This window comes from Pan paniscus, chromosome 2, assembly GCF_029289425.2.
Source record: "Pan paniscus chromosome 2, NHGRI_mPanPan1-v2.0_pri, whole genome shotgun sequence".
Lineage (NCBI taxonomy): Eukaryota > Metazoa > Chordata > Mammalia > Primates > Hominidae > Pan > Pan paniscus.
Window position 1 is genome coordinate 125,459,331 of NC_085926.1, and position 25,350 is coordinate 125,484,680.

General features: G+C 52.9%; 1 protein-coding gene across 2 annotated transcripts; it reads left to right on the top strand.

Annotated features, from left to right (window-relative positions):
- The first annotated feature begins 4,119 nt into the window (after positions 1-4,119).
- LOC129397437 (uncharacterized) lies at positions 4,120-25,350 on the top strand. Of its 2 annotated transcripts, none has more exons than XM_055110392.2 (5): positions 4,120-5,846; positions 6,702-6,948; positions 7,515-7,684; positions 10,615-10,753; positions 22,189-25,350. In XM_055110392.2, the coding sequence occupies exon 1, from the start codon at positions 4,120-4,122 to the stop codon at positions 5,050-5,052; it is 933 nt and encodes a 310-aa protein (XP_054966367.1). In that variant the 3' UTR covers positions 5,053-5,846; positions 6,702-6,948; positions 7,515-7,684; positions 10,615-10,753; positions 22,189-25,350. The 2 variants fall into 2 exon arrangements, with proteins under 2 accessions (XP_054966367.1, XP_054966368.1); XM_055110393.2 differs by having other exon boundaries at positions 7,515-7,669.

The window sequence follows — 25,350 nt, forward strand, 5'->3', positions numbered from 1 at the left end:
GCCTCTAACTTCCCCGCCCCCATGCCCCTGGCCTTGAACCTGACCTGGCCTTGGTGATTTCCTTTGCAGTGACAAAACGTTGTAGGAATGAGGTCAGAAGAATGAGGTCCCTAGGAACACTGGTCCTCAGGATGCTTCTCTGGAGCCTGGCCTGCCATGCTGTGAGGAGGGCCAAGCCACCCAGAGAGGCTATGTCAGCTTTCACTCAAGCCCCGGTGCCAGGCTTGGGTGTGAGGAAGCCTCTAGGTCCCTGCAGCCCCCAGTAGCCTGAGTCACCAGGGTCACCACCCAGCCTTCAGTCTCCCCAGCTTTCTGGGACATGCGGAACAGAGGGGAAGCACCCTGATGCTCTCTGGCTGAATTCGTGACCCACAGACTTGGAGAGCAGGAGAAAATGGCTGCTGTTTTAGGCCTCTAGGCTTGGAGTGGTTTGTCACCCAGGCACCTAGAACAGAGCTCCCCTCCTGTTCACGCCATCCCCACCTGGGCCAAAAGACTTCCCTACTTTTTTGTTTTTTGTTTTTTTTTTGAGACAAAGTCTCACTCTGTCACCCAGGCTGGAGTGCAGTGGCGCGACCTCGGCCCACTGCAACCTCCGCCTCCCGGGTTCAAGCGATTCTCGTGCCTCAGCCTCCCAAGTAGCTAAGGCTCCCCTACTTTTAAGTGGGCAGAGGGCTGGAGGGGTTGGAGGCCCAGGACAGAGGAGGCAGCTTGGCTTCCTTGGCACAGGGCCTGCAGGACCTGGGGAAAAGTCTCGGGCTCAAGGGCCCTCTGCCCCAACTGCCACCTGGGCCAGTGTCCTCCCATCCCGGGCCCCCTGTACCTTCATCTGTCACACAGGGATGGTGAGGCAGAGAACATGCCCAGTGCACACTTGAGGCCACTGTGCACGAGCTGGCTTCTGCTTTTCCTTATGCAGCTGCTATCAGGCATGTGCTGCCTGGTCTGTAGACAGCCCGCAGGGGCACCTCAGAAGAGGTAGGGCCGTGCACCTTCTAAGCCTCAACTTTCTGCTTCTGCAAGTGAGAGAAGCACTGCGTGGGGTGCCTGACACCGATGCCTCTAGGTCTCACCTCCTCCCTTGCCCTTGAATTGCCTTCCTCCCCATCACCTGACAACACTACTCTGGCCTGGCTGGACCCCAGCTTCCTCCCTTGCCCTGGCAACCCTCTCTCCCAAAGACACCACTGAGACTTTAGAACTTCAACGCTGACCTCACCGCATCTGCCTAGCCCTCTTCACATGCCACGGTCAAGGTCTCCTGTGACCTGGCCTGGCTGCCTCTCTCCCTGTCTCCTGATCCCTGCCCTGTGAAACCTTCCCCTGCCTGAACTCCAGATACAACTCGACGGACAGTGGAGACCTTGGCAGACGCCACCTCCACCAGTGATGAAGGTGAAGAGCCCTGGAAAGCAGTGGCACTGGTGCATGGACCCCCATGTGGTGTGATGAGAAGCACCTCCTCTCTGTGGTCCTCCCCCTCAGGATGCCAGTGCCATCATAAGGAAGCATCAGAAAAGCCCCACGGGAGGCCCATCCTGTGGACTAACCGGCCAGCGCCCTTCCAGAGTGACCAGGTCACAAAAGATGAGGAAAGGCTGGAGGGGACCAGGGAGACAAGATGACCACACGAAACGGATCCTGGATTATTTCCTGAAACAGAAAAAGGACATCAGTGGAAATGCTGGAGACATCTGAACTCTAGTTCACGGTGGCACAGCAACAGTTATTCCTTAGTTCTGACAGTTGTATCACGGTTACGTGATGTGTTAACATACGGGACAGGAATTCTCTGCACCACCTTTTAGTTCTTCAGTAAATCTAAAATTATTTCAAAATAAAAGGTTTAAAAACCCTAGATGCTTAAAAATTCCTTATCATGTCTCTCACTGTAACTGTATGCATAATCACTGTAATAACTCAAATCAGCCGAGACACACAGTGGTGACAGTGCTGGCCTCCCTTCAAAGAGAAGCTGGCGTAATGCGCGTGCCTCCAGGTCCCGTGCATGTGTTAACACATATCATAACTCGATTTTGTTTTTCTCATAAATGGGATATAAAGCACACTGTGTCCTGCCACTTGCTTTTTCTCCTGTTACTCCACCGGGGCGTCTTCCAGGTGGGGCCTGTGTTCACGGCCGTGGATGTAAACCACATTTCAAGCAGGCTTCTTGGTGAGTTGTAATTTCTGTGTCCGACTCCTCATCAGGGCCGATTCCATAGACGCTGTATTTACCTAGTACTGTGCACCGTGAGTGGCTCCTTCCAGGAGTGAAGAAGAGTGCCGAGTTACCATTTCTTGTTCTAAGCTCTTGCTTCCATTATCTTCAAAACACATTTCCTTCACATGAAACTTCTTAAGCCACTTGCTCATTTTGTTAGGGTTAGTTTAATTAAAACCAGAGACTATAATCCACAAATCCACTTACCCAGGCAATTCGCTGAAACAGAATAGACCTGCGTGGGCCCCTCTATGCTTCAGGCCTCCCCCTGCTGCAAGGGGATGTGGCTGTCCGAACACCAGGGCTGAGAAAGGACCTCCAGAGGGCGGTGCCGTCTTTACAGTAGGCATTGATCAAGCTGATTGCTTTCTCGTTGTGGAGTAAGACAGGTACAAAATAGAAGTTCTAATGTTTTCTTCTGACACCCTGTGGTATTCATAGAAGTTCCAGCATATTTTTTGCAGCATATTCACCAGTGGCTTGGCCTGCATGGAGGGTTGGTGCTCCATTTTGGGGACCCCTGGGCCGGGTCCTCTGCTATCCTTCGCAAGGCTAACTTGTCCTCCAGGCTCTGGAGACTCGCCTGCCCCCCAGGAAGAGAGGCAGAGAACATGCACAGCAAGCACTCGAGCCTGACTCCCCAGCTGCATCAGGACCCCCCCTCGCTCTGGTCACAGCCACCTTCCTCCCTTTGGTCGAACATGATGCTGACCATACCACTGGGTGCAAGTGACCCCCTGAAGCCTCTGAGGGCAAGCTCCTGCTCTCTGTGCTCACACTGCCCACACAGGCCAGTGCTGAGGGGTGCTGAGGATGCACGGTGGAGGAAGGAATGGGAGAAGAGTTTGGATCTGCTCTGAACACGGGGGGAGAAGACCTGCTCCTCTCTCTCACCACAGCCCACCATGCCCTAGCACACAGCTGTGTCTGCTGTACATCTCACACCTGCCCCTCCTGTCTTCCCCACACTCAGCCACCCATCGGAAAGCTGTGACCCCTGCTTCCCAGCTTCCCCTCTAGACACCCCTGCACCCCCAGGACTCACGGCACGCCCCTGCTTAGATGCTGTCCATGGTTCCCCCACCGCATTTAAAGGCTACACCTGCCCAGGCGCGAGGCTCACTGTTGGCCCTGGCTAGCTGCTCCCCCACCACCCCGCACTGGGCCTCCTTGCCCTTTTTGTCCTTGGAACCTTGGCACAGGCTTGGGATGCTCCCCAGCTCTACGCAGCCACCCTGCTCCATGTCCCTTGGAACCTAGGCAGGGCCTCCTGCTGTGAACCTCATGTGTTTCTCTTCTCTTTAAAGGCCGCAGTGTACCCACACACCCAGTGGGCGTTTGCTAAAGGCAGGCACACAAGAGCAAAGAAAGGGAAGGAGAAAGGACCAGCATGCCCTATCCCGGGAGGTGAGGCAGTGGGCAAGGCCCCAGGCTCTGGGCTGAAGGCGGCCTCTGCAATCCTAGGTGACACCAAGGTCCACGTGGGGTGGGGGTGAGCGGCATACCTGGTGGGCACAAGGGTGTGGACAGGGCTGGAAGCAACTGTCCCTGTGTGTCCTGCTTTCCCTCCCTGGGGGGTCCCTTGGGCATCTCAGCCTGGTGAGGCACTTTCCTCCCTCCAAGTGCTGGCACGTGACCAAGAGAGGGTGGCATCAGGAGGCACCTGTGCCTGTGTCTGTGTGAATCAGATCTGCCTGTCGCCGTGAGCTTTGTGTCTGCCTGGATTGGTGCGGGGGTGTGTGTGTTTGTGTACCGGCGTGTGATTGTTTTGGTTTGCTGTGATGAGTGTGGGTGTATTTCTGTGGGGGCCATGAGTGCTCTGTGGGGGTGTCTGCTGTGGGGGTGGGTCTGGGTCCCCACATGCCTGCAGAGCTGTGTGTAGGTGTCTGTGCTCCATGAGCCTTCATGCTTCAGCTCCCCCCACCACAGCCCTGCCAGACCCTGCCCAGTTCCCCACTCTTTGCTCCCCCCAGTTCCCATCACCTAGCAACAACAGAATCAGAGCAGTGGCCTCTGCAGACAAAGAAGGTGTCTCTAGGAGGGAAGAGCTGGGAGGTGGGAAGTGGGGGAGGGGCCCCAGACCAGGCTCAGAGCATATCCTTGCTCCTGGCCTCCACGGCAGAAGGTGGCTCACCCCTCCGCATGGAACAGTCTCTCTCCATTCCCTCTACCCTGGCTTTCCTCCTCCTTGCAGGCCCCAGAAGCTGGAGGGGGCTGGTCGGGGTTGGGCTCACAGACACAGTGGTGGAGCTCACAGAAGTGCCCCCACCCACCAGGAGCCCAGGGTGGGCCTCAGCCAGCCGGGGGTAATGAGGCATGGGATAGACTCTGCCGGCACAAGGCCTGACCCTGAGTGCACCCAGGCGAGGGCGGGGAACACTCAGATCTGCCCCTCTCTGCAGGAACCTGGTTTCCCCACCCTGGAGGCCAGCGCCAAAGGACGTTCATGTGCAGCTGTGGGTAATGGGTGGGCCATCCTGAGGGTTGGGAAGGGAACAGGCCCAGGTGCCTCCTCTGGCCCTCAATGCCCTGCAACCTGGCCTCTCCTGGGACTCCAGTCTCCCCCGCACACCGCTGCCCTGTCCCCACACTCCAGCCGTGCTGGCCAATGGGCCAGACTCTCTTTCTTGGGGTCTTTGCACCGCCCTCCCCTGCCCAGCACACCCTTCCTCCAGGTTGCCATGGGGCTCACGCCATCGTTCCTGTGGTCATGCGGTTGCCACCACTTGGGCAAAGCTGGTCCTGGCCACTGTATGGCGGCTCCCCTCCCCACCCACTCTGTCCCCCACCTCTGCGTTATCTCGCCTGAGGCACTTAGCTTGCTCTAAGATGGTCCTAGTTACTCCCTGATTGTCTATCCTCTGACTCACCCGTGATCTAATAATAAGCTCCATGATCTAATAATAGCCAGATTCATTTAGCACTTACTATGTGCCAGGCACCATTCTAAGCCCTTGATGTCTTCTAACTCATTTTACCCTTGCAGCAACCACACAGTATAAGAGCTACTGTCTCCAGTTAACACTTGGGGACACTGAGGCAAAGAGCCTGGCTGAATATTGTGCCCGTGATGACAGAGGGACAGCCTATTTTGTTTACTGCTGTATCCTTAGCACCCAGCACAGAGAAGGGGTCCTGGTACATTTCTAGAAAGAATGGAGGGGAGCAGAGTCCCCCTGAGCACCTGGGGTTTGATGCCTCCCTGCCCAGAGCCCTTGCTACAGCATATGCTAGTGAGGGCCGAGGCTCTAGCTCACACCCCAGACCGGGGTAGGGATCCAATCTGGCTTTGAAGACATCATGCGGAGCCTCTGCTCTGGAGATGGGAACCTGCAGACAAATGCCTCCTTATCTCAATCCTCTGAAAACAGTTTGACCAGGGAGACAGCGTTCACTCATGAATTTAAGAAAAAAAAAAATCCCTGATCCCTACTTTTTGCCAACTTCAATGCTGATTTCTAGTGGTAGCAAGAAAAATGCAACTGAGCCTCCATCCTCAAGGGGCTCACAGTCTTGTGTGGAGATAGAAAGTTAGTGGTCATTCAGATTGCGGTGAAATCTCCCAACGACTGTCTTCTATTCACAGTTATCAATGTCCTGGAGCGGAGCTGCTGGGGAGGAGGTATGGGGAGTGGCGGGAGATGAGATTGGACAGGGAGGGACATCTCTGAGTTCCCAGCCAGAGAACTAGAGGGCAAACAGAGGCCATTCATGGTCCCATGGAACAGGAGTGACATATTCGCCTTTGTGCTTTCTAGCTGGCTCCTGTGCAGGTGCAGGTGCAGGTGCACACACACACACGCCGTGTTAGTGGGGCTAGGTGCCACCTTACAAGGCCCCCAATGGAAAAAGGTTTAGGGCAGGGAGTCAGGGGTTTATACAACCATTGGAAGGGCTGGAACATCAAAAGTTGGGACTTGGGGTTTACTGCCAGCTTTCAGGGAAGTAGGATGTTACTGTTGCCTCCCAGGTCGGGAAACTGCTGAAAATTGCTGAAGATGTTCAAGGCTTTCTGTTGTTATTGCACTCAATAAATATTTATAGAATGAATGAGTGAGTGTTCACAGACTCTCATATATATTTATATCACATGGAACTAGTTTTTCCCCCAATAATTATTTATTAGAAAGGTGAATAAAATTATAAATAACAAAAACAATACCTTCACCATTAACTTAAAAAAATTCTAAATACAATTCTTTGGACTCTCTTGATCATTATTCTTATGAATACATAGGGATGCAATCAAAATAAAGAATATAATTTTGCATCCTCACCTTCTTTGCTTAATGTTTAAATTTTGAAATAACCACAGATTTATAGGAAGTTGCAATGATAATATAAAGAAGTCCTTTGATGTCTTCATCCAGTCTCCCCCAGTGGTAACATCTTATGTAGCTATTCAATACTGAAGCCAGGACATTGACATTGATACAATGCACATGTTGAATTCTATGTCATTTTATCATGTGTGTAGATGCAGGCCTGCTGCAGATCCAAGTCCTGTGACCGGGGTCCTGCCCAAGGGTCCTGCTTCCCTAGGCATCCCAGAAGTTCAGCCTGCATCTCGACCAGAGCCTGAGAGTAGACACCTGCTGGTTTATCTGTCCCTTCATGTAGCAGGTGACAGAGTTGCCAGGGGCATGGCAGGGGTACTCTGACACAGCACTGCCCCACGGAGCCCATGTCCGAGGGCAGAAGACCCACGATGCACAGCCAGCCAGGTGAGAGAAGAAATGTCAGGTACAGAACACAATGAAGAAGAAAGCCAGCTATGAAGGTGGCCCCGTCGCAGGCTAGGGTTGGGAAGAGACCCTGAGTTGGAGGTGAACGTGCAGGATGTTACTTAGGGAGGGCTCTTGGGTTGATACTGTGGACAGAAAGGGCAAGAGGAGGCAGGGCTGGCGGGGAGCTGTGATGAGCTGCAACAGAAGCCCCAGCAACGCAGGCAGAGATTCTGAAGATCGATGGCCCTTCAGAGGGCCCCGGGGAGCTGCACCGGTTGCTCATAGAGAGGGGAGCGACCTCAGTTGAGGCAGCTCTCTGCAACTGGGTGTGCTGGCTCCCGGCGGATAGGGCGGTGGGGGGGGGGGGCCAAGCACCCCCACAGATGCTGTCCAATTAGGAAGGCTTCTGTGACGCCTCATCTTGTACATCAACTTGGCCAGGCCACACTGCCCAGTTTCTGGTCAAACTCTGGTCTAGACATTTCCACGAATGTATTTTTTAGATGGAAAAAATATTTAAGCCAATGGACCTTGAATAAAGCAGATTACCCTCCATCATGTAGGTGGCCTCATCCGATCAGTCAAAGGCCTCAATAGAACCAAGACTGACCTCTGCCAAAGAGAGAATTCTTTCAGCAGACGGCCTTCGGACTTGAGCTACGACGGCAACTCTTCCCCGGGCCCATCTGACAGACTGGGTTTCTCAGCCTCCACAGTCGTGTGAGCCAATTCCGTAAGATAAATCTCTCTCTCTTCTCTCTCAATCTCTCTCTCAATCTCTCTCTCTCTCCAGGAAAGAACTCCAGGGTAGCTGGGAGCTTGGTATGTTCCAGGACAGCAGGGAGGCCAGAGCCACTGTCAGTGTGAGAGGGTCGGAGTACAGTGGGGCCCTCCCTGCATGTGGGGCCTCATAAGGTGGCATAGATGCACGCTTGTTCTGTGTGGACAGGGTTTGGGTGGGGGTGATGCTTCCTCTGTTCCCTGGGTAGAGACTTGATGGCTGGTGGCCTGGGGAAGGCAAGGAGGCCATGTGGAGGCTGCTGCTGTGGTCCGGGTGAGAGGTGACGCCACTGTAGGGCAGCTGGTGGCATGCATAATTCAAAATAGGCATATTGACCAGATGCAGTGGCTCATGCCTGTGATCCCAGCACTTTGGGAGGCCGAGGCAGGAGGATTGCCTGAGCCCAGGAGTTTGAGACCAGTCTGGGCAACATGGGGAGACTCTGTCTCTACAAAACATTAAAAAAAAAATTAGCCAGAATAGTGGTGTGCACCTGTGGTCCCAGCTACTTGGGAGGCTGAGGTGGGAGGATCACTTAGGCCCAGGAGTTGGAGGCTACAGAGTCGTGCTCACACCACTGCATTCCAGCCTGGGCGACAGAGTGAGACCCCACCTCAAAAAACAAAAAACAGGGGTATTTTGCAGGCAGCATCTAAAGGCCCAGCTGCTGGCTTGGCTGTGGCCTTTGAGGAAATGAGCACAGTCAAGATGGAAGTACAGATGTGGGCAGGCCCTGTTCCAGCCTCCAGATGTTTCCATCCTAGCACTGGTAAGGATGAACTCATTTGTTGAAGGGGGAAGTCATGTGCTCCAGGAGGGCAAGGGAATGGGGCATTGTTGAATCCTGCCTTATCCCTGAGCCCCCACAACTAGAGAAATACGAGTAACACCAATGGAAAGGCTGCCTTCCTTCCATACCTGTGGCCACTAGGTGCTCTCAGCCCTGCTGCAGGCTAAGGGCGTGGCCACCCCCTGCCCAGGTAGCCTACAAGGAGGTTTGTGCCAAGCCCAGAGCCAGAGCAAGAGCTGGGTCTGCCTGGAGGAGCTCATGCGAGTTGAGGAGATAAGGCACAAAATAATTAGTGAGCAGAGTGTATAATTAAGCGCTAAATTGTGTGTTTCAGACTCACTGAGCTGTGGGAGTGTGAGGTGGGGGAGTCACACCAGGCTGGAGTGGCTGGGTGAGGCAGCTTCTGCAGGTTGGGGGCATGACTAAGGGGGGCAGCCCGGAGAAGGGACAAGGTTCCAGGTGGGGGCAAGGCAATGGGGCGAGGGGTGGCAGGAGCACAGTGAGGTGCAGAGAAAGGGAAGAGAGCGGCCATCAGTGTGACGGGGTCTGCAGGTTGAGGCCCCAAGACTGCATTGGGTAAGCAGTGGATCCCAGCACCTTGTGACATGCTGGGCCTCATGTACCACATCTGTGAAATGGGGATGCTGGATGTATTCCATGGGCAAGTCTGTGTACAGGTCCAGCCCAGGGTCTGGTACATGGGGACACCCAAGCAGACAGACAGGCAGGCACATAGACAGAGGGGACAGGCAGACAGACGGGAGGAGCCAGGTGGTCAGACAGATGTTCAGACATAGATGGGCCAGACAGACAAGCAAGAGAAGTTCAAATAGACAGCTAGATTCCTGTGTCCCAGCACCTGGCCCTTCCACAGCCCTGACCAGAGCAGGTCCTACCCACCCTCATCCTGCTCTGAGAGGCGGGAAGCCTGGGGATACCAGGTGGCCCCGAGCCTGAGGGCTCTGCGTGGTAGGGTGTCCTTGCTGCAGCATTCAGGAGCTGGGATTCTGGGAGAGCTGGGCTGACTTCAGGCTTTGGGGGCCAGGGCCCAAAAGTTCAAAAGGGCCCAAGAAGATGGAAGGCAGGGATGAGCACGGGTGGCCCTGGGCTGGAAGGAAACCAGGAGGCAGAACCATGAGGGACACATGCAGCCTGGCCAGGCTGGGCCCCGGGCGGTCAGGCCAGACACAGGAGAAGGGCAGCATGTCGCTAGCATGGCAAAGGATCCCAGCGGCACAGGAGGCTTCCCCTTGGCAGTGCTGTGTTTGCTGCCTGGCTTAATGTGCCACCGCCTGTTAAACAAATATTGTGACAGGCCCACTCCATACACTCAGGGACGGCGGCGGCACTGGCTGTCACCAAGGGTGGCCAGTAACGCGGGCACTCTGCACCACACAACCTCTCCTTCCAACTCAGAGCAAGCCTGCTGCCTAAACAAACACAGGGCTTGGCCACCATCAAACACACCCAGAGGAGACACAGGAGTGGGGCCCAGCCTGACTCCAGCACTCCTGCCCCACACATGCAGGCAGGAGGAGGCAGCCCCACAGGCCCCTCTGCCCCACCTGGCACGGACACATCCAGCCAGCAAACACTGAGCATCTGTCACGTGTGGAGCACTGTCCTGGAAACAGGGAAAAGGGCAGAGCTCCCACCTAACAGAGGAGGCTGGCCACGGACAGAAGGAAATACAGCATGCCTGGCGACAATACAGAGCCGGGAGAAAAGCCACAGGTAGAGCATGACAGGTGTTAAAGCAAACTAAAAATGGCCTGAGTAGGACTTCATACTTCTATATGTTAGTCCTTGTGGATGAACTGTAATCTAACTTAATAGGTAGACAACATTGGAAAAACTGTGTTCAAATAAGGCAAACGCCAACCTATAACCAATCCAGCTGTTTCTGTACCTGACTGCCGATTTCTTTACGTCATTTTCCTATTTTCGTCTATAAATCTTCTTCTGCCATGTATCTGCGCTGGAGTCTCTGTGACTCTTCTGTGATTCTGGGGGCTGCCTGATTCCTGAATCGTTCATTGCTCAATTAAACTTCTTTAAATTTAATTCAACTAAAGTTTTTCTTTTATCACAGGGCAGTCAGGGAAAGCCTCCTGGAGACTTGGGCAGAGACCCAAAGGAAGTGAAGGGGCGGGCAAGATGGGACAAGAGCATCTGGAACAGCATGTGCAGAGGCCCAGGGCCAGGGCTGTCACTGGCATGTTCCGGGGCTGGTAAGGAGCTGGGTGTGGTGGAAGCGGACTGTGCACCAGGAGAGGGGACCATGAGGCAGAGAGGTCCCCGGCACTCTGTGCAGGCCTCTAGGCCATTGTTGGACTGTTTCCTCTGAGCAGGTCATGGAGTGCATGGAACAGAGGAGGGAGGGACGGGACCTGACTTTGGGTTTAGGAGGGGGGTCCCTCTGGCTGCTATGGGGCAGGAGCAGAAGCAGCAAGGCCAGCAAGGAGGCTGCGGCAACAGCTCAGGAGTGGTGGGGCGGGTGGCCCACACCACGGTGGGAACAGAGCCGGAGCGGGAGGTCAGATTCTGGGTGTATTTTGGAGGTGGAGGTGGCAGGGTTTCCTCACAGGCCGGATGTGAGGCGTGAGGGAAAGAGAAGAGACGGGGCAGAATGTGCTCATTCACTCATTTGTTCATTCATCCTACATTCACTTTGTCTTTTTGACTAGGTGGGCAGGGAGTGTGGCAGCATTGATGAGAGTAGCTTTGTGGTAACACTCCTCTTAAACATCAAATACGCAGCCTCAGCCACACAACCAAGGAGGAAGCCGCTCTTCCAGGAGTCTCCCATCCTTCTATCCCTCCTCCTCCAGCCTGAACCCCTGCCCAGAGCACAGGGACAGCAGGGCTCCAGAGCTTCTGACCTGCCTGGGGTGGGGGCAGGCCAGGGAAGGGTTGTGGACCATGGCAACCTGTGAACCCAGTCCTGGAGGGATGCTGGGCAAAGATGAGGCACAGGGCGAAGGTCAGAGGCAGCGGCATGCTGGCCCTTGTGCAGCGGGGCAAGGTCTGGGGCACCGAGCGGCCTCACGCGCCTGGCTGGAGGCTCAACTGTCCTGAGGCCAGGCAGCCACTGCAGGATTGTAAGCGGGAGCAATTTTGTTTAAGATGTCGCCCTCTGGTGGCCATGTGCAAGGTGGCCTGGAGAGACAGCCCTGGGAGGGCTGTGGCCCCAGCTAAGGCAGGAGGAGGGCTCAATCAGCCATCTGTCACCTCACCACAAAGAGGACAGAAGGCCCTGTGCCCCCTCCCACCCAGACCCTCACACTGCCACTGTGTGCTGAGCCTGTCCCTGCCCCACTGTTCCCTCAGCCCTGGTCCCAACCTCACTGTGACCTTGGGCAATTTCCAACCCTCACAGCCTCCATGGAAGAGCAGGGCCCCAGGGTCTCTCAGCCAGAGGATCTACCAGTCCTAAATCCACACTTCTTTTTGCAGAGCCCAGCAAAACTGGGCAAGACAGGCCTGCAGCCCTCAGGAGGGCTGTGTCCACCGTGGTAGCACAGCTGAGCGGCCTGATTTCAGCATTTTTAAACAAAGCCTCCAGATGGACCTTGTCTGCCTGCTGGGGAGGGCTGGGCAGCTGCTGCACTCAGGGACTTTCCTCTAATTGGATCCCCTGGAAAGGAGAACAGCCTCAATCCCAGCCAGCCCATCCATCCATCCATTCATTCATTCCTTGAGAACCCATCATGTGAATCAGGGCCCTGAGCTGGGGTCTGGGTGAGCAGGAAGAGGAAGGGCTGCACAGATGGCGCACACACTTGGGCGGGGAGACCCACGGTCCTAGGCAGGCAGGGATCCGAAGCATCATGCGGAAGGCAGAGATCCAAAGCATCATGCGGGAGGCAGAGTTAAGCAGGGTGGAGTGACCGAGCAAGTGCTTCTCCGAGGAGGTAACATTTAAGCTGAGGCCTGAATGGAAAAATGGAGCCAGCCACACCACAGTCTGGGGAGGTGCTCCCAGAGGAGGGGACTGCAAGTGCAAAGGCCAAGAGACCAGTAGGAATGGGGGCTGTTTAAGGACCAGCACGGGAGAAGGGGGAGGTCAGGATTTCAGCGGGTGCCTCTCAGGCAGGGCCTGTGTCTGTGGCAGGAATAATCTATATTTTACACCATGTGTGCTCGGAGGAGGCTGCTTCAAGCCTGCTGGAGCCACTCCCTCTGCTGTGGTGGGGACTAATGATACCACTCGTCTGTGCACAGCCGCTTTATTATTACTTACTGGCCCACATGATCCTCCACCAGGAGGAACTGTTAGGCTTATTTAATGGATCAGGAAACTGAGGTTCCGAACAACAAGCAGAGCTGGATTTGAGCAGAAACAGCCATTCCAGCTGAATTCAGCCCTTAGAACTAGTTTGTTTTACCTCTATAGCTTTGAAAATTTGAGTCCATTGCCAACTCTACAACATTGGGAGCCTTCACGTCGAAGATGTTTTGGCTTTCGGCATCTCTTCAACAGTCTGTGGCACTGGCTATGGCAGTGTGAGCCCTGGCTCTGCACAGGGTTGTCTGCAGATGCCCCTTCAAACCAGAGGTCACAGCCCCCACTCTCCGAATCCCATGCCCCTCTGGTGTCCTGCCCTGCTCCCCCAGGACCTGAGTTTGCCACCTGGGCCACCTCTGCTTGAGGTGCGCTTGAGCCCACCTGCTGTGGTGAGCCTGTCTTGCTTAGCTGACAAGGGACACATACACTAGAGATTCTCTGAGGGAACAAACAATCCTCCCGCACCACTCCCCACCCCGATTCCACAACTGTCTCCTCAGTTTCCTGCCACCAGACCTGAGACTCCCAACTGCAACTTTCAAGATGTGAATGAATTCAGAGACCCTAAGAGCCAGAGACCATGGATGGGGCTATCCTCCAAGGGGAAACTGAGGCCAGTGGGGTTCGGGGCCGGCCAGCTAGTCACTCCTGGGGCTTCTGGAGACATGCTGTGAAGAAGCACATTCTTCCCTTCACCTTGGGGCTCGGAGCCCCAGCTCTGCCTCCATTTAGCTGTGACACTTGGGCAACAGGCCTCAGTTTCCCCAGCTGTTCACTGACAGAATCACTGTGAAGTTCATGGGGGCTTCTCGGCTCATGTACCCATTGTCTCAGGAGAGGAGCAGCTTGTCTCTCTGGGTTCAAACTCAGCCTCCACTTTTAGCTATGTAACCTTAGGCAGGTAGCTTAATCTCTCTGAAGCTTGGCTTCTTCATCCAAAAAAGGAGATGCATTATTGGGATTATTACGAGATTCCAGGAGATGATTCAAGAAAAGCCCTTAGCACAGAGCAAGTGCTCAGCAAATGTGAGCAAGAGCAGGGAGTTGTGAGCTGACCCGTGTCCCCTCCCCAAGGGCTTAGGCCAAGGTCACGACCAACAGGCCAGCATCCCAGAGAAGGCCAGGCTCCAGGCCTCCTCATCCAGAGTCCACTTGCCTGAGTGGTATAGTCCCAGACTGAGGTCACCCTCCACTCCCATGTCACTGAGTCCCTGCCATGTGCCAGGCAGCCCTGTCAGTGCTGGAGAGAGGTCCCGTGGAGACAGAGACTGGGAGGGTGCTGCCCTGAAGTTCTAGGGGGAAAAGGAAAGGAATAAATAGGGGAGTGGAACAGAAACATCCAGGGAGGAATTGGGACTACTTGGTCCATCGGGGGGAGAGAGAATTTTGGGCCATCAGGAGAGGTTGAGGGGCATTGTCAGGGAAGGGCTTTCCAGGCAAGGGAGCCACACGTGCTGGGGCAGGAGGCAGGCACAACCCTGAGGCCTTGTGGATAGCAGGAAGGCTGTTGTGCCGCTGCAAGAGGAGAGGAGGGGAGAGGGGAGCCGCGGTGTCAGCTGGGCGGCAGGGCATTCATGCGAGCGGAAGGCCTCCTGGGGATTCTATTTTAAGGTGACAGGAGCCCTGGAGGGTTTGAAGCCAGCTCGGTGGTGGGCTTTCCATTCCACACCGAGGCCAGCGGCAGGCTCAGCTCAAACCCTGAGAGTCTGGCTCCAAACAGCTCCAGGCAAGAAAATGAAGCTCGGAGGGGAACTCAGGAGGGAAGGATTGGGGTTGGGAAGGTGGTGCGACTGGGGAGGGAGGGGCACAGGCTGTGGTCAATGGGCGCGGTCTGAGGCTGAGGGTGCGGTCTGAGGCTGGGGGTGCGAGCTGGGGTCTGGAGGTGAGACACGGACTGGGTGCTGGAGAGGGGACATAAGCTGGGGTACTGAGGAGGGGTCAAGGGAGGCGGGACGGAGCTGGGGCAAGGACTGGGTCCGGGGGAGGGGTAGGGGAGTAAGCCAGGCGGTGTTGGCGCAGCTCAGAGCAGACGCACAGCCCGGGGCTGGGAAGCAGGGCAGGCGCTGCCCAGCCCCTCCGAAAGGCGCAACTGAGAGGGGCCTGCGGCAGTCCGGAGGCGCCCCCTCCTCTTCCCCTCCTCCTCCTTCCCCTCCCCTCCTCCTCCTTCCCCTCCCCTCCTCCTCCTTCCCCTCCCCTCCTACTCCAACCCCTCCTCTCCCCTCCTCTCGCTGCCTTCCCCTTTCTTTTACTCTCCCCTCTCCTCCCCTCTCCTCCCCTCTCCTCCCCTCTCCTCCCCTCTCCTCCCCTCTTTCTCCTTCCTCTCCCCTCCCCTTGCTGTCCTCCCGTCCCTTTCCCTACCCTCCCCTCCCCTCCCCTCCGCCCCCCTCCCCTTCCGGAGCCCGGCCCCGCGCGCCGCCATGCCTGGTGCCGCACCGCCCCCTGGTGCCCACGTCAAGCATGGCGCGGAGCGACTGCACTGTGCCCGGGCTGCACTGGGGGCGAGAGGCCAGGGAGCCCCTACGGCCTCCAGAGGCCGGGCGTTGGGGGGGCCGCAGAACGTCGGGGACTCCCTTGGGACCCACGCTCAGCTCCGCCCTGCCCGCACTCGGCTGGGTCCTTGGGGCCCCTCCCCTCTCTGGATCTCGCTTCACAGCCAAGATCACCAGCTGGGAGTGGCCAAGGTCACCAGCTGGGAGTGGCCGACCCAGCGCCAGGCGCCGTCCCGCAGCGCTGTCCCCGTACCCGCAGGCCAGCAGGCTGCACGACTGTCTGAGCCTCAGTGTCCTCATCTGTAACACGGGCATCATCATATCCCCAGCTTCAATCTTCACGTCTCAAACCATTGAAATCTCAGCAGTAAGAATCCAAGTATCCAAGTGCCAAATTCTCCATCAATGTCTACATAGTTTTGGTTTAAGTCTGTCTTTTCATGCATTTCCTTTTAGCACTGGAATGAAGTTCAAGCAACAGGCCGGTCACGGTGGCTCATGCCTGTATTTCCACCACTTTGGGAAGCCAAGAAGGGCGGATCACTTGAGCCCAGAAGTTCGAGACCAGCCTGGGTAACACAGGGAAATCCCATCTCCACAAAAAATTTTTTTAAATTAGCCTGACTTGGTGGCGCACACCTGTAGTTCCAGCTACTGAGGAGGCTGAGGCGGGAGGATCGGGAGGATCGCTTGAGCACAGGAGGTCGAGGCTGCAGTGAGCCGTGATCACACCACTGCGCTCCAGCCGGGGCAGCAGAGCAAGACCCTGTCTAAAAAAAAAAAAAAAAAAAGACACACAAGCGACAGTGAACCTCAGAGGCTGGCATATAAAAAGGGTGGTTTTTGAGAAGCAAGACCCTCCAGAAGTCAAGCTTTAGCCCTATCAAAAGATGTCCAAGAAACTGTCTTTTTTTTTTTTTTTTTTTTTTTGAGATGGAGTCTCGCTCTGTACCCAGGCTGGAGTGCAGTGGCACGATCTCAGCTCACTGCAACCTCCACCTCCCAGGTTCAAGCAATTCCCCTGCCTCAGCCTCCCAAGTAGCTGGAACTACAGGCATGTGCCACCATGCCCAGCTAACCACACCTGGCTAATTTTTTGTATTTTAGTAGAGATGGGATTTCACCATGTTGACCAAGATGGTCTCGAGCTCCTGACCTCGTGATCCACCCACCTCGGCCTCCCAAAGTGCTAGGATTACAGGAGTGAGACAGCGTGCCCGACCAGAAACTATCTTTAAGCTAAAAATGCACTTAAAGAAAAAGGAAAAGTCGAAAGACAAATGAGAAACTGGGGAAAATGTTTGAAACTCATTACAAAAGTCTAGCACAGGGTCAGCAGGCTGTGTAAAGGGCTGTGTAGTGAGTACTTTCAGCTTTGCAGACCATGAGGGTATCTGTGGCAACTGTTCAGCTCTGCTGTGGTGGCAGAAGGCAACCACAGACAGTGAGTGCCGCTCTGTTCCAGTAGAATTTTATTTACAAAAAAATTTAAAAGGCAGTGGGCCCAATTTATCCCACAGGCAACAGTTTGCCAATCCCTGGTCTAATCTAATACATTAAAAGCTTCTAGAAATCTAGAAAAGACAACCCCCCCAAAATTGGCAGAAAACTTGAATAGACAGTTTACAGAAAACTCAAAAGGCCCCTAAATGTATGACAAATGTCCAACTCCACACACGATAACAGAAATGGAAATTAATGACATCAAGTTACCATTTCTCACCTATCAGAACAGCAAAGAATTCTAGTGCTGCCGACAGCGCGTGTGTGTGTGTGTGTGTGTGTGTGTGTGTGTAACAGGTCCTTCCACATTGCCATGAGAGTCAAAGGAACACCCTCTGGAGGGGAAGCTGTCCATAGAAAGGGCTGTCATATTTACCATGTGACCCTGCAACCCTACCTCTGAGCATGGGTCTTGCAAACATCCTGGGCACCACGAAATGATGCGTCCTCACAGTTCCACCACGGGAGGCACTGCTGCCGTTTGTAATCATGAAAATATTGGAAACAACCCATCTAGGAGCTGGTTAGACAAACTCTGCTTTGGGCACACAGTGGAATACCGCACAGTTGTTGAAGACAGTGAGGAGGCTCCGTGGGCTGATAGGAAAATTCCACATGCTGTTGGGAAACAGGTCCTTCCACATTGCTGTGAGACTCACCACTACCGCTAGATCCCAGGGCCCAGAACAGTCCTGGCACATAATGGATGTCCAATAAATACATGAATGAATGAATGAATGAATGAATGAATGAAGAATCTGCACACTCTAACACTTAGGGACGAGCCAAGAGAGGCTGCATTCCCTGGGCCATGCTGGTAGATGTTAGCAGAAAAACAAACATGCAGAACCACGCACACAGTATAAGGCTTTTGTGTAGGAATGGGGTGGAGAAATAAGAATGTCTATTTGTATGTTTGTGTAAAGAAACATTAAAAGGATCCATAAGAAATCAGTACAAGTGGTCACCTGTCTGGGGCATGGGGTGGTCAGGAACAGGAAGGAGAGAAAGAATTCTCAATATACATCACTGTAACTTTTTAAGCCCCGTGAGAATATATTTCCTATTCAGAAATTTAAAATTTTTTAAATCAATGTACATGGCTCTGACAAGGAGTGAGGAAAGAAGCCAAATACAGAAGGATATATATAGAATGCTACAGTTTGTGTGGGAAAGGCATTTCCTTATGTGTGGAATATCTCTGGAAGGATTACAATCCCCCACTCAAGTGCTGGCAGTGATGGCCTCCAGGGGGAACGTGGGGCCAGGGGTTGGAGAGAGACTCACCTTTGACTGCTGATCCTTTTGGACGGTTGGTTGGTTTTTGTTTTTGTTTTTTACCATATGCGTGCTTTGAGATTTTCAAATCAAAAGAAAAAGAGATGAAAAGCAAGTGGGTGAAAGCCCATGACTGTTATAATAACACAGCAGCTCCCCCCACAGCGTTCCGAGGGTGTTGGCTGCATTAAGTCACCTAGCACGCTCTCTGTGGGTACCATCACCAGCTCCACTTTATGGCTGAGGAAGCTGAGCTGCAGAGCAGTGAGGTGGCCTGCCCAGCATCACACAGGGTGAGCACACCCCCAGCAAGTCCCCATGGCCAGCAGCTGGAAAACACCGTTGCAGCCCAACACTGTTCAAAGCAGGGATTTCCTCTATGAAACCCTCTCGACTGGTTGCCCAGCCTATGCTTAAATTCCTCCCAGAATAGGAAGCTCACCTCCTTACAGGGAGGGCATTCCATGGTCAGATGTTTGGGTCAAAAGCCCCTCCTCACACTCAGTGGCAACGGGCCTGCCTGCCCCGGCTCTGTCCTGGGAGCCCATCTAATTGCTCCACCAGGGAAAGCCATGTGGGCACGTGGCCGGGGCACCTGGGGCTATTCTTCATTCTGAGCAGTCCTGGCTATTGCAGTTGCCCCTGCTGAGCGATTCAGGTCCCTTCCTCTCTGAGTCAATATGGATCCACAGGTCCCCTTTTGTTAGACTGTTGTGAACTTCACAGGGGCGGTGCTAGCACACACGGAGGCCCCGCTGATCTCCCCTAACTCTTCTCCATTTTAATCTTTGGTCTTATGCACATCAGCCCAGCCTGGACATACCCCAGGGCCTTTGCCCTTGCTGTCCCCTCTGCCTGGAAAGTTCTTATTATGCCTGCATCTCCCCAGGCTTCAGTTTCTTAGCAGGAATGTAACCTCCTTAGAGAGGCCTTCACCCACTACTCTTGCTAACATGTCTCCCTGCCATTCCCTTTCTCATTCCCATTTCAATCTGGAATCGTCTTGCTTCTTTATTTCTTTGTTTGTCATCTGTTTCCCTTAGTAGAATATAAACTCCAGAGGACAAGGGCTCTATTCCATTCACCGCTATCGCTAGATCCCAGTGCCCAGAACAGTCCTGGCACATAATGGGTATCCCATAAATATGTGAATGAATGAATGAATGAATGAAGAATCTGCACACTGTAGCACATAGCAGTGAGCCAGGAGAGGCTGCATTCCCTGGGCCATAGATCTACGAGTCCATCTCAGAGCAGCCCCCACACAGCCACTGTTACAAGCCCTGCACTTTAGCCCTCTCCTCTCCCATCCACCACCCAGGGCAGAGGTGAGGCCAGGAGGCCATCTTCCCAGAGAAATATCAGGGCTCTAAATTCAATTTAAAACAGTTTAATTGCCTAATTGCTCAGCTCTTCGGTGCAGTTTGTTAACAGAAGTGATTCTGCAGCAGCCAGGCCAGCCTAGCAGAAAATTGGCATTTCAGCCAGAGGGAATTAAAGAGGCAGAGCACAGAACTGCCACTGCTCCCAGCTGCCCCCATACCCCCTACTCCACCACCCCCAGCCCTGTGTGAGGCCTGACTCCCTGAAGGACTTGCTTGAATCTCTGTTGACACGCCCATAGGTATGAGGGTGCAGGGTGTTGTTTGTGTTTGGGGATGAGCAGCTGTTCTGCCAGCATGTTTGGACGTCTCAGCCATGTGCTTACCTAAGCATGTCTGTGCTTTCCTTTTCTTCATTTTTAATTTAGGCTTTCAAAGGAAAAACACATGCAAATAATGCAAAAAAAAATTTAATTCAAGATTTAAACAGGTTTACATCTACAATGAGCCCCTCTTCCCCCAGCGCTGATTCCAGACCACCAGTTCCCTTCCCCAGGGACAAACACCGCTATCAGTTTCCTATGGGCCCTTCCAGAGACAGTTTATGTTTACATGTGCATAAAATTGTTTCTATGCAAATGATTACATACTATAAACATTATGCTGCTGTTGGTGGTGGTGGTGGTTTTGACAATACATCTCAGAGACTCTTACTAACCAGAGCTTATCTAGACATTCCTCAATCTTTGGAACAGTTGCATAGCAATTCCATTGAAAGACTGTACTTTGATTTCTTAATCGATCCCCTATTGCTAGACATATAAGTTACTTCCAACCTCATGCTTTTATAACCCACATATCAATCTCAATTTTTATCCATACTTCAAGTTTGTATATATGGAGGTATATGTGTATAGAATTCCTATTCCTTTCAAAATCAATCCCTTCCCTTCCTTTCCCTTCCCTTTTTTTCCTACCTAGAAAGCAATTTTTTTTTTTTTTTTTTGAGATAGAGTCTCACTCTGTGGTCCAGGCTGGAGTTCAGGAGTGCAATGGTGCAATCTTGGCTCACTGCAACCTCCACCTCCCAGGTTCAAGTGATTCTCTTGCCTCAGCCTCCTGAGTAGCTGGGACTACGAGTGCACACCACCATGCCCAGCTAATTTTTTGTATTTTTAGTAGAGACGGGGTTTCGCCATGTTGGCCAGGCTGGTCTCAAACTCCCCTCAAGTGATCCGCCAGCCTCAGCCTCCCAAAGTGCTGAGATTACAGGCATGAGCCACTGTGCCTGGCCCCAGAAAGCAATTCTTGATTCCCTTACAGGAAAAGAAAGAATGCCACAATCCCACCGACTCAAAAGCAACTAGAAGCCAGGCACAGTGGCTCACTCCAATAATCCCAACACTTTGGGAGGTCGAGGTGGGAGGACTGCTTGAGGCTAGGAGTTCAAGGACAGCTTGGACAACATAGTAAGACCCCATCTCTACAAAATATTTAAAAAATTAGCCAGGCATGGTGGCACACACTTGTAGTCCCAGTTACTCCAGAGGCTGAGGTGGGAAGATTGCTTGGGCCTGGGAGGTCGAGGCTGCAGTGAGCTATGATCACACTGCTACACTCCAGCCTGGGCAACAGAGCAAGACCTGTGTCTGAAAAAAAAAAGAAAAAAGCAACCAGAAACAACCATGATTACCCCCGCAACCGAGCAAATTTTTCAGCCCCTCTTCCAAGCTGCTTCTGACTTCTATCTTACCCAAATGGGCTCATACCATTCAGATTATTTTTCCAGCTGCTTTCTGTTGCACTCAACAATAAATGACACTCATCTTCTGTGTAAACAGCTCCGTACTTCCTCTTGAGGGCTGAATAGCGTGCCACTGTGCCCTCCAACGACAGCGGACTTCAGCACCCCTTATTAGAATCTAGATTGTTGCCAGCTTTTTATTATTACAAACAGCACTGCAGGGATATTCCTTGCAGCTGAGTCTTGGTACACATCCTTAGTTCTCTCCTAAGAATAGCTTCCCAGAAACGGAATTTTTAGGTCAAAGGGCGTGTACTTTTTTTGCAGCACAAGTTTAAACCATTTGAAGTGTGTGTGTGTGTGTGTGTGTGTGTGTGTGTGTGTGCTTTTCTGTCTTGTGTCTGTGGGCCTGAGCCTGTGGTTCCTGCAGGTCCCAGTGCAAATCTGTCATGTGTTTTTGCATAAAGGGAATGCATGTGTGCTTTCTCTTCAACCTTAGTCTCTAAAACTACTCAGCTCTGCCCCTCCTCTGCATAGTAGCCAGGGACATCCGGGAGTGTTTCTGAGCCTGCATGGTCTTTCTTCCTCTGGGCACAACCGTGGGAGAGGTTGCAGGCCTCACTCTGGTCCCTGAACCAAGCCAACTCTCCTCTGCCCTGGAACCTCCTGTAGCCAGAGTCAGAAACCCATCCTAAACTGGCTTCACAGCACAGGAGGATTTTGAGTCATTGTGAAGTGCAGGACTTTGGGGCTAGGTGGATCCAGGTGTTGAAAGAAGTCCGTTCAGAATTGATATCTGCCTCCTGGTTCTGGTCCCCAGATTGTGCCAGCTGACATCACATGTCCTTCCTGTGGCCATGGGACTGTGGTGCTTGCCAGCTAGCCTGTGTCGCAGGCCACCCACCTGTCCCCACCCTACCCAGATCTCCAGCTCCTCTCTGGAGCCACACCCTGCTCCCTGTGCCCCTGCCCCATCTGCTCATCTGCAGCCCACAGTTAAGAGGTCAACAGACAGTGATGCTCATGTTTGCTTCACGCCTAGGATAACTGCAGTCTCAGAGAAGACCCCCAGAAACCCAAAATGCTTCCAGCCACAGAGGAGGAGAGCAGCTGGCAGCCAGAAGCATCCATTCCAACTGAGAGACATCGAAGGGAACAAGGCTTAACCGCCTTGTCTTTGAACAGCACTAAATGATTCAGCAAAAGGGATGAGAGGAAACCTTTGGCCATGTCACGGGTTCACAGCCATCTGTATATGTTCCTATAGTCCTGCTTTGTACCTCCAGCCTAAATGATGGGGAGGTCGTTTGAAGATGAGACTGACCCTTCACTACATGTGCTGCTTCCAACCCCAGATTCCATCAGGCTGCACTTCTGAGATTCAGTGAACTCCCACTCATCCTTCAAAACCTATCTCAATGTCGCTGCCATAGCAAAGCCTTCCCTGGCCCCCTCGGGTAGGGAGGGTCTCTCTGTGCACTGGCAGGCCAAGAAGGCCAAGCTCTGCCCTCTGAGAATCCATCAGTGTCCCAAGCTGACTTTCCCTAGCCTCGTATCCCTTCATTCCATGAAAGGGGAACTTAGGGTGGAGTGGAAATTTTGATCACCTAAAGGAACAATAATTGCTTTCATTCATTCATTTAAACAATATGTATTGAGCACCTACCAAGGACCAGGCCTTGTGCTAAGTGCCCCCACAGAGGTCACAATAGTCATATACTACAAACAAATACAGCATCACAAAGGTTGGCGCATGAAGAGACAGCAGCTAAGGGCATGGTCCTGGAGCCAGAATGCCTGGATTTGAATCACAGCTCTACTACTTCCCAGCAGCTTGTTGAGCTTAGCCAAGTCTCTAAACCCCTCTGAGCCTCAGCTTTATCACCTGTAAAATAGGGATAAAAGCAGCATCTGCCCTATTCATCTGTTCACAGGAATACATGGCCTATGGAGGGAAAGTACCCAGGCTCCTGAGTGGGCCCTCCTGGCCCACGGCAGAAGCCGTGTGCATGTCTGTTCAACAGATACCTTTGGTGGCCTGTATGTACCAGGCGCTTCTCTTCTCTGCTGGTCAAGGAAGGCTCACGGTGGAATAGGATTTAGCCCCGGGAGAGACAGCAGGGGCATTCTAAAGACATCGACTAGCTGGCATCCTGTGCCAGGCATCCCAACCTTTTGCGCATCGCGGCTCACCTGGAAAAGACATGGGGGTGAGGAAGGAGGTGCCACCTGCATGAGGCATGGCAGAAAAGCATGACATCACCTTTATAGTGCAAAGCTTGACAGGAAGAATAAGATACAAAGTACTTAAAGAAGATAATCGATATTGGATGTGTATTAAATTTCCAAGGAAAATATTTTTAAATATGTAAATTAATCTTGAGTTGGCTTCTACAAGCATAACTTTTTTTTTCTTTTTTTTTTATTTTGAGACAGAGTCTCGTTCTATCACCCAGGCTGGAGTGCAGTGGTGTGATCTCAGCTTACTGCAACCTCCGCCTCCCGGGTTCAAGTGATTCTCGTGCCTCAGCCTTTTGAATAACTGGGATTAAAGGCGCACAACACCATGCCTGGATAACCTTTGTATTTTTAGTAGAGGCAGAGTTTCACTGTATTGGCCAGGCTGGTCTCAAACTTCCAACCTAACCGGGACCCACCCTGATCTGCCTGCCTTGGCCTCCCAAAGTGCTGGGATTACAGGTGTGAGCCACCGCACCCAGCCTTACAAGCATAAATTTTTTTATACCAATGTACCAGGTTTCATGCTTGAGCTGACTAAGCACAGTCCGGGATCAGGAATGTTTTTCAGGGGTCAGTCCTTTGGGTTCCTGACAGTCACCACTGATGAGAAGTGGCCGGGCAGGCAGCAGTGGATGAGGACCACCTGTGGCACTACAGAGAGCCCTCTGGTGGCAGGTGGGATGTCGACTGGGCACAGCTGCTGTGACTGAATCTGAAAGGTGACAGTGGTGCCAAAGTTACCTTCCAATAAAATTTCAACTGTTGCACATTTTTGAATGGTTGTGAAAAAATGATTTTGTAACTATAAAAATGTATAACTACAAAGAATCTATAAGCTTCAATGGCTGGCAGGTTAGGGTTGGAAACCTGGGAGTTTGAGGGCTCCAGGGCCTGGGGTGCTGGGGCGTAGATGGGGAGGCAGGGGAGGAGCACATGGGGGCCATGCCAGAGGGGAGCCGAGGGAGGGGGCTGAGCCACCGAATAGATCTGTGTGTTTCAAAGGTCTCTGTGACTGAGTGTGCAAATGGAATAGGATGGGGCAGAATAGAAATGACAGTGTTGGCCTAGAGGAGAGGGAATGGCAGCGTGGACCAGGCTGGTGGAGGTGGGAAGGAACAGGTAGATCGAAGCTACATTTTAGAAGTAAAATGCACAGGACTTGGTGACAGAATGGATATGGGGATGAGAGAGTAGGGGGTGTCAGGAGAACTTCCAAGGCCTGGCTCCTGGAACTGGGCAGGCAGGCATCCCCTTTGGAGTGGTAGCAGAGCCGCTTTCCTTACCCAGAAGCTGGCTGGAGTGGGGGTGAGGGGTGTCACAGGTCAACGCACCTCCCAGTTTTCTGGGGACAGTCCTGGTTTATACCTATCGTCCCTGAATATGTACCTATTGCCCCTTCCACTCTCAAAAATGTCCCTGTTTTCCCCTGAATGATAAATAAAAATAAATGTAAATAAATTTTAAAATAAATGAATGCATGGGGAGAAGAGAATGCTCTTCCTAACAGTGGAAGCTAACCGGTAAATGTGGAAGGGGTGGAGTATGTGATCTGAAAGTCATTATTTGGCCGCCAGTTGGGGAACAATTGTTTCAGGCAAGAATCAAAGGATACTAAAACTGGCAAGTAAGGGCCAGGCACAGTGGCTCATGCCTGTAATCCAAGCACTTTGAGAGGCCAAGGCGGGTGGATCACTTGAGGTCAGGAGTTTGAGACCAGCCTGGCCAACATGGTGAATCCCCATCTCTACTACAGTAGAAAAATTAGCCAGGCATGGTGGCACATGCCTGTAATTCCAGTTATTCGGGAGGCTGAGACAAGAGAATTGCTTGAACCCAGGAGGCGGAGGTTGCAGTGATGAGCTGAGATCGCGTCACTGTACTCTAGCCTGGACGACAGAGCAAGACTCCATCTCAATTTAAAAAAAAAAAAAACTGGCAAATGGAAGGTGGAGGGAGAAGAGAG